Source organism: Oryzias latipes, chromosome 17 (genome assembly GCF_002234675.1).
Source record: "Oryzias latipes chromosome 17, ASM223467v1".
In the NCBI taxonomy this organism is placed as follows: domain Eukaryota; kingdom Metazoa; phylum Chordata; class Actinopteri; order Beloniformes; family Adrianichthyidae; genus Oryzias; species Oryzias latipes.
This window is the reverse complement of record NC_019875.2, coordinates 23,003,435-23,012,957: the sequence shown is the minus strand read 5'-3', so window position 1 is coordinate 23,012,957 and position 9,523 is coordinate 23,003,435. Positions and strand designations below refer to the sequence as shown.

Genomic DNA, 9,523 nt, shown 5'->3' with positions numbered 1-9,523 from the left:
CACCTAATTATTCTGAGAAAAAATTCTCAGTAAAAAATTAAGCTTTTTTATTGGAAAATAAATATAATAATAAAGGTCTTGGACATTTCAAAACCAAAAACTTACTAAGACTATCTGTGCACATCAACAAATTAATATTTAGAAAGAATAATAGGGTTACACGCTTTAAAAAAAACATTTTTCAAATATTATTTTGCATGTTTTTCTTTCAAAATGAAGTTATAGATTAATAAAAATAGCCATGATACCATCTCAGTTTGAATGATTTGTTTCACAAGAAAGATCCACTGCATAAATCCTGTCATAATGCAGCTTGTTTTTCTGTGAAACCTGCTGCTGGTTACTTAGATCAGGGAGGGTTATCTGGAAAAGAAGCAGCTCTCAAAGTCTGGATTTGGACAACACACAAACTCCAGCTTATAGTGACACACAGAATGAGACAGGGTTGACACGACGCCCTTCATTGAAGAAACAGTTTGATGCGATGGTCCACAGAAAAGAGGAGACCAGCTGCTTTTTATTGAATTTAATTACAAAAATAAAAGCACATGTTCACACTTTAGAGACTTGAATTGCTTGAAACTGTGAAAATCTGCATTTGTGTCAACTAATAATTCTTTAGGGTCTTTAAATGTTATTATGCTAACTTTAACCATATGCAATAATAAAAGTGCAAAATCCAGCAAAACATGTGTTTTATATAAAAAGAATTAGTCACAACTACATTTACTTCTTCTGTGTTACATGTTGCCTTTCTTAAGACAATCAGATGTAAAATGAAACACAATGCTTTCCAGTTTAGAAAAACACATCCATCTGCATATACAGACATAAACACACAAACCAGGAGAAATATATCAGCAGCAAGAGGGACGTGTTTATGGTGTAAAACCCAGGCTTCAATGGTAACAACAAGGGAACAGAAACATATATATATTTGGAATGAGCTTGCATAAAACAGTGTTGAAAATTCTGAGCATTACTGAGCCATTTCTTAATGATATAAAAACATTTTTTAAATGTGTCAATATTTGACTCATAGATTTCTCAGTAATGGCAGGACATCAGACATCAAAAACAAAATCCAATAGATTTTATTATACAAGTTTTGATTCAATTCAGTTTTTGATTTATGAAAAGAAATGTACACGAAAACCCTTTTTGGTACTGATTTTTTTATACAGCTAGTGATATAAACTGGACGAAAGTGATACTTTTTTTGGGTAAAATTATGAATGAATTAATGTTACATTAAAAACTATCTGAACACACTTTTTCATTTTTCATTCAATAAATTGAATTTCTGAGGAAAGATGGATATAATATTGATCAATCCTTTCTTTCAAACCCAGTCCAAAGGCAAACTGCTTTGAAAAAACAAAGTTTGCATTAAAAAAACCAGACATCTTTAAATTATGTTTGACACTTTCAACAACTTATTTCAGTGAAACAACAAAAAATATTCAAAGTAGACAAGTTTTAGTCAGAACATTTAACATAGCTTATTATATTAAGTGAAAAAAATTTAACATATACAGAATTGAGATACCTTTGAATACTTAAAAATAAAAAACTAACTACAAATAGAGTGCAACACATGAATCCAGTGAGTTAACGGATTAGCTGAGGTCTAATAAAAGGGATTGAACAGTCTGTAACACGCTACATTAAAGTGGCATTCAACGTTTTGGACACAAGGGGGGTGTCACGGTCAACATATGCTCAGGGTCATATGAGAAGGCATTACGTAAAAGAAAAATACCTCCTTGAGTTAAAAAGGAGTGAAGCTTCAGGGCATATCCACCTCTCACTCTTTTTGGCCCCTTCACTTAAGAAAATTTGGGTCATTGCTGTCAGACCCGTTTTTCCTAAAGCCTATCGCTTCATCACCACCTGCTCAAAAGCTCCAGTTGCAACCCTGAAAGAAAAAGTTGTGGTTTGTTACAAATGGTTTTCTTGACTTCACACTAAAATTATGTGAACTTTTTGAATTAATTTGTTAAAGTTGATTAGAATATCTAAATAACTACTCAATTTGCACCTGCTACTAAGCATTTTATCTCCAAAAGTGTCTGATCCATAGTTGCTATCGGTGTTTACTGTAGAGGCTTGGTGTGTGACACCCACAGTTACCTAATCACACCCACCTCGTGTGCTGACTTCCCAGGGCCGTGCTTCCACCAGGACCAACAAACAAGCTGAGCCCCTCCTCTGCAGCAACACACCGAAAAAACATTTCAATTAAAACTAGACAACTGCTAGGCATTATCCCAAACAAGCTGATGCTTCTTTTGGAAAACATTTAAAAATAAATGCTGATCAGACTTTGTCTTAGAGACATGGCGGGATTGTATTGCAACACTTGTAAGTAATTTGATCCCACCCCCATCATCAAGATGCTGGGCAACTTTCCACACCAGGATTAGTTGTACACACCCTCTGCACTGGAATCCAAGAGGCCATGGCTGAAATCCTGGCCCTGCAGGATTTTATCTATTATGTCATCTGCGTCAATCCTTGTGGCATCCACCCTCCGGAGCTGATTCTCCATAGAGTCCTGCTTCATTACACGCCTGAAAATTAAGATAAAGAAACATTTATGTTAGATATTTACCATCAAGAGTTAATATCAGACATTTAAGTTACTAAAAAGTAAAAAAAAGAAAACAATACATGGCCACACACCCAGACTAACTGCAGAGGTTACCTAAATGTCTTGGCTGAGTTTGGGTGCTTTTCACAGGTTTGATGCTGGCCGACAGAGCGTGTGGGTGTGGGCCTTCGCTCCTTCTCTCTGCCTTCTCCCTGCTGATCAGTAGGCTCAATGCTACCAATGCCGGTAGAAGCAGAACCTCCAGAACCGCTTCTTCGATGACTCAGATCTGTTGAACTTGATCTACTAGAGCTATAGCCTAAAGAGCACAACAAACTCCATTGAATTAGACAAGCAATGTTATGTATTTATCTTCTTGTTTGATATATTTTTTCTTATGCTTTGGAAGAATAAACGGTCATGATGGTGTTTGCACCTGATACTTTGGACAGCTGACTTGCATAGCTGGGTGTTCTAGGGTAACCATTTGCAATGAGCTCCTCTGGGACAAATGCAGACTTTCCTGGTGTTCCTTAAAAAAAATCACAAAAAAAAACGTGATACAATCACACTTTGTGTCATTAGTTTTGTTAAGATCAGTAAAAAAAAACCCCACAGAGGATGTCTATGAAACTTCTGGTTTTTTTGTTTTGCTTTTGTTTTCCTCTGGAACAATTGAGCAAAGTCTACTGTACAAAATCCAAAACAAAGAAACTGCCACAAATAATGCAGATGGTAATTCTTTGCTGTGAATGTAAGGTTTTAGATTTTATGAGTAAAAAGCAAGTAGCATAGAAAACAAATGGGTTGATTTAATTTGTGAAATGAAACTCTCGGTCTCACTGAGGGAGCGACTGCCAGCTAAGTTTCTTGGAGGCAGGCAGTGGGGATATTCAGTCTCCCTGTGGAAGATTGCAGTTTTGTGAGTCATCAATCTGCTGAAGGACACATGGTGATGACATTCCAACTTGGGAATCAAAGAGTTTTTCTGTTTTCTGGCCTGTTGGGGAGGGTTTTGAGTTGACCTCTAGCGCATAAGTCAATTCTGACCAACAAATTGTGGTGAGACAGCACCTGATCGGCTGGGGGCTGCTCATCTAAAGGCGGGCGGTAGCTGTCCGGTGAGTAACAAACATCACCAGTGGCCCGTGACGCTTGTTCCTCGGCGACTTCTTGTGTTTTGCCAATATCTTTTAACATTGTTGGAGTGTTAATTCCAGCTGCTACAGGCCTGTTGGTGTGTGGAGGCTGTAGGCGTCCTCAAGTGCTATTTACTGCGTCTCGGACCATCTGCCATGACCAAGGGGGATGTTAAACAAAGTTTTAGCCCCTTGCCTGAAATGTTGGAGCTGCTGGATGATTGTGGACACACCAATAGGCGGTCTTTGGAGCCTCATGCCTGACTTTCTGTCAGAGTTTACTCCCTTACATTTCTATCATACTTATAGGATTATGTCATGGAGTTTCACAAGTTCACCGTACAAAGTTTAGTGCAGTGGGATCTGCTGAACAAGAGAAAAAGAATGGTGCATGAAAGTCCAAAAGAAAAAACCACACAAAACATGTTTGGAGGTAAAGCAACACATATTTGCATGCAAGTAGAGACCTTCAGGGTCTATGGGCAGCAGAGAGCATGTAATGTACACACTCCCATGAAACACTGAAAGTAAAGTCATGAATCAAGAAAAAGGCACATTTACTTTGAGGGTCTTAATAATGAAATTCAATTTAGTTTTAATTATGATTTCTCATAAACACTATGATCTCTTTCTTAAAACTTTACTTTTATTGAATCTGGGAGAAAAGCTACGTATTTAAAATAAAAAAAATAGCTTTTTTCTTAGTACAACAGTGTGTATGTGTCCATACCAGGAACAGAATGGGATATCTTAATGTCCCCTCCTTTCCTCTCCTCATGGAGAAACTCTGCCTCGGTCTGTGGGATTCCCAGAGTCATGGCTGTGGAGGGCGGACTAAGAGAAGCACAAAAATCCAACAATGACTTTGTTCCATGAGGATCACAGCAAATAATCCAGCTCAATTACTCATCTGCCTCAAAGTCAAAATCTTCAATAAAACTTTTGCTTTAGAAAGGAATAACTTCTTATGATCACTTAAAACATTCACAGGATAAACTCCATAAAATGTTTTAACATAGACCATACATTAGTGCATTTAAAAGACAATAACAAAGGTTATAAATATGACATTTGTAAACAATAATGTTTTTAAGAAGTCACCAAACAACAAAAAACTTGGATTATTTTCTGGTATTTTCAGTTTTGTGGCAAAAAATATCTTTACAATTCCCAGACTTTCAGTGGAAATACCCATGTTAAGAGAGTCAACAGCTGAAATACCAGTATGTCAAAGCAGGTCTCAATCTCTGCATGTGAATGGGTCTGTCTACAGTCACTTTAGCTTTTCTTTAGAAACCCCGTTAAAAAGAATTTGCCACCTCAATACGCTTATTCTATTAATTAAAAATATTCTGCTTTCAAACAGCCTATTTTTCCGGACACTAAAAAAAAAAAAATATGTATGTATGTGTGTGTATATGTATATATATATTTTTTTTTCATTTGAATATATAAATCCATTTAAAAATAACAAGGATTTCTTGCTGTTAGTGAAACTAAAAAAGACATAAGTGGTATCAGTATATTGAATTTTAGCTGGATTTTTGTTTACTGTGACTTTCAATGATCCTGAGCAAATATTAACACAGTATCTTTAACGTTCTGTTTGTCCTGTTCTGTTGAAGGTACTTTGAAAAAAAAGCAATGAATAAACAAATGAATGACATTTCTGTTAACCTCTACTGTTACCATAATATTTTCTAATTAGTCTATTTATGATAAAAATGTGACAGCCTCAAGGTCAGCAGGCACACAGAGTTTACTTTCAGTTAGTAATACTAGTTTATATGTAAAGAAAAGTCAGTTAAAGAAACTGAAGTTTAAAAGGGTTTAAACAGCAGAGAAGTGGAGGGGGAATAGAAAAACGCATCCCAGTACTGTGTCAAATTGTAAACCTTGCACTTACAATGAGTAACAGAGTGGGATGAATGACTAAGCCTTGGACGTCTCCAAGATAGCAGCCTGGGTATAAATATTGTGAATAGGGGTTGAGCAGGAAAAAGTGTGAAAAGCAATTGTGAAGGTAAAAAAGTATATATATATGCAATACCACATTGTATGTGGTGCTCTGCTGTACTGTTCTCAGATTACCTCTCAATTTGACTTCTTGTACACCAATCCATGTGGTTGGCCAAATTTACATCAGGGTGAGGTTTTTATCATTTCTAAGATAAGATTCCTATAACATTATAGCTACAAAAGGGTGCATTGTTACTTTGAACTGTCAGTGTGACAAAAAAAAAGATGTGTGGGTGTTTTCAGATTAGTGACAGACAGGAAGTGATGAAAACGCCTCCATCTAAGTTTATACCTCTGTACATAAAGAGTATGATTTCGTTGTAACCTCAACCCCACAAAATTAAACCCTCTTCTTTCATCTTTCATTTATATTTTGAACAGGTTTCAAATCAAGAACTCAACAGTTGTGAAGGACTTACACTTTAAAGCAGGGATCTCCAGACATTAGCTGTGTTGTGATGACGACCTGCAGCACAAAAATAAAAAAAGGAGATATGACTATGCAAGTTGTGAGTGGAAAGTAACAGCATTTCTAAAGCTTACTTTCCCTGAATGGTAAGGCCCATGCCCCAGGAAAAGTATGAACACTTTCAATCGACTCCCACGACTCAGGCGGTTTTGTCACAATGCAGGCATTGGCTTGTTTTGTCTCAGTTGTCAAAGCATTCCCATTTTCATACATGCAATGCTTTATAGTTCCACGAAAAGAACATCTCAGTCTAAGAATAGGTGACGTAGTATGCAAGACCGGATGTCATGCCTACATGCATCCCACTGAAATCAGAAAGGCTGTAGATTTTCTGTGGCTTCTTATGCATACACGACTCACCTTGAGAATTGAGTTGTCCTGTCTGGTGTTTTTTGTGTCGTAACCCTCTAGGAGACACCGCCGAACCGTAGTGCCAGATCCAGCAAACTCTGAAAGGTTTAAGTCTGCAAAGCCCATCTGCAAAGGGCAACATTTTTCAGTTGAAATCAATATAAAGTCAGTCAAAAAGTACTTTATAATTAGTCATAACTTATACACTTTATTTCAATTTTATTCAGTCAAGTTTCTCTGAATGTTCTAATGATAATCAGCTTGTGCATAATGAAGCATTGCTTTATTTTAAAGTGTTAAAAAATATCATTATATAAATTTACAGTCTGTTTTTTTTTTATATACCTCTTAATAATTGCACACATGAGAGGCCAAAGAGACAGCCTGTTCTACGAGGAGCATGAGGACAGCACGTGGATCATTCCACACTAGGAAAAACGTATTCACACTTAATATAAAAGTTATAGATTAATGAGTCAGGGATTGTCATTTAGACTTCTCATAACCAGACTTGATCATCATCAATTCTAATTAAAAGACTCTCTAAAGGATAAAACAAAATATTTTAAAACAAAATGTTTGCGTCATATTTTAAGATTGGATAAATGCAATAAATCTCTTTATCTTTTATCTCTCGAGTCCCATTGTTTACAATGGCTTTGTGTACTTTTATAGCAACAATATTACCTTTGCAAAAGTTTTTCCACCTTTCTTTTCCTATAAACACAAAAACAATTCAAATAAAATGAGCAATGTTACTTTTCAATGTCACTTTAAACATGAGTTAAGCTAAAATTGCATTTAACCAATAAATCCAATCAACATAAATGCTAGATCTTGGTGTTCCATACCTTGCGGACAGACACTCGGCACATACAGGGGTCCAGCACCCCTGTCCCAGAGTTGGCGCTTATTTTACACAAGAAAGAAAACTTTTTTTTCCAGCGCACACAGTTGGCGTGGACAGGCTGCCTATGAAGACAAAGGTTTTTATGGACAAAATAAAACACAAGCAAGCAATATGCAGATCAAATAGTTCCTTATCACAATTTTACAACCCCTGAATTATTTTCAAAACAAGAGGGAAAGGTGTATTAAGACGGCTAAGAATTAGAAATGTACAAACTAAATTAAGATAAATCAGGGTGCAGCTTGTGTTTGTAACCTTTTCACGCACTTAAACACAAACCTTCTAAGCAATTTATAATAAAAGGGGATAAATCAAAAATAAATAAACTCAAATGAAATATTTTATAAAGCAGTATTTTCACAAAACAGGTACAAAATAACAAAACAAATAATTGTTTTCAATTGATATTTTAGAGGAAGAGAATTTTCCTTGAAAGTGAGCTGCCTTCATGAGCTCAGCCCGTCTGACCAGAATGACTTGTTTCAGCAAAGTAAACAAAAAGGCCTGAAGTCCAAGGGGACTTCAGGCCTTTTTTGTTTTGATAAAAAGTATCTGTGATCAAAATTAGAAAAGCATTTCCCTAAAAACAAAGGACAACTGCAAACCTTAGTTCCTGGTAGGCTAATTTAAATGTTAACGCTCTTTTCAGGAGTTAGCATAAACTTCCAGTGCTTGTTGCTAGGCAACTGCTTAAATCATCGGTGGGGAAAAAAAGGCCTTAGCCTTTTTGGAAGGTCTATTTGAACAGATAATAATGTTTAAAAAGTAACATATTGATATCGGTTGAGTCTGCAATTATCATGTTCGTGGACAGACTTTTGACGTTATTATGGTAAGTTATGTCGATGTTTGTTAACGCACGGATCCTACTAGCTGGACAATAAAAGCCGCAAATCAGCGGGGAAAAAACGTAAAAAAAACCCAAAAAAACAAGTGCTGAACATTTTCTAAAGTTTGAGTTCATGGAATTCGAACTATAAATAGAAAATATCTCACCGAGATGACTCTTCGGCAAAGCCTCCATCTAAAAGTCTCACTTTGCAAAACAGGACTCCGTTTACAAAGGGGACCGACGACAATTCGTCCAAATCAAAGTCAATTTTAAACTTAAACCTTTTTTTCTTTGCTAAAATGAAGGACATGCTGGGTAAAATACGCCCAGACTGACTGAGGTGGAGGTGACAGTCAGATTTGGAGCCTCGGCACTCCTCTCCCTGTGGCTCTCAGCTGTTAGCGCTGCCGCAGACCAGACACAAAACTTCAAATCTTCCAACCCCGCCCCCATACATATTATTCGTGACGTAATGGAAATTCCGCTGTTCCATTGGACAGTGAGACAGGGGGCGGAGAATTTGCAAACTAGAAAACATATTCAGCAAAATTCTGAGCAATAATTTGATTGTTTAAATCTCAACAGGTCCATGTTCATATGTTCATAGGGATAGAATGAAGACATAGAACGATCAAACTTAAAGAAAATGTTAAAAAAATACATAATAGTGAAGTCCATGCACTCATTAGAAAACAGAAATCCTCTCCAAGCTTTAAATAGCATCAAATAAATTAAAAGACCCTCACAAATGTGTTTACCAACAACAGTGCAATACTGTATACATTTGAGGGAATGTAAGCTTGAGATGTGGATACATCATGAGTCAAAAACTTGACACTTTCACTTCTGGGATACGTACTCTATAAGAACCCTTAGGGCAATAATAAAAACAATCTGCAGCATTTTCTTCCTAGACCTGGTGTAAGTAATCGAAAAGTGAGCGATGTAAAGCAGAGTACAATATGCTTTAAAAAGGCCTGTTTTGTTTCTTTGGCTCCAAGATACAAGAAGACATATTTGCTTGAATATACACTTACTGAAATTATTCCTCGAGCAGGTCAAAACGGCTGAAGTTTTTAACCCAAATCCTTATGGGATTTGATAAAAATAAGACCAAAAATGTAGGCCTTTCACCCTCCTTTGTTCTTAGAATTATAACCACATTCTTATCAGAAATGAATTCAATATCTTACGCCAACAGATCCTCTGC

General features: G+C 36.4%; 1 protein-coding gene across 1 annotated transcript; it reads right to left on the bottom strand.

Annotated features, from left to right (window-relative positions):
• Positions 1 to 499: 499 nt before the first annotated feature.
• Positions 500 to 8,737, bottom strand: LOC101166419 (protein FAM102B). Its single transcript, XM_011486746.3, has 11 exons — positions 8,478 to 8,737; positions 7,423 to 7,543; positions 7,259 to 7,288; positions 6,581 to 6,697; positions 6,171 to 6,217; positions 4,463 to 4,566; positions 3,030 to 3,125; positions 2,708 to 2,912; positions 2,437 to 2,573; positions 2,148 to 2,211; positions 500 to 1,918 (listed from the first exon to the last, which is right to left on the bottom strand). Exons 1-11 carry the CDS (start codon positions 8,621 to 8,623, stop codon positions 1,876 to 1,878), a joined length of 1,110 nt encoding a protein of 369 aa, XP_011485048.1. The 5' UTR covers positions 8,624 to 8,737; the 3' UTR covers positions 500 to 1,875.
• Between the last annotated feature and the right edge of the window lie 786 nt (positions 8,738 to 9,523).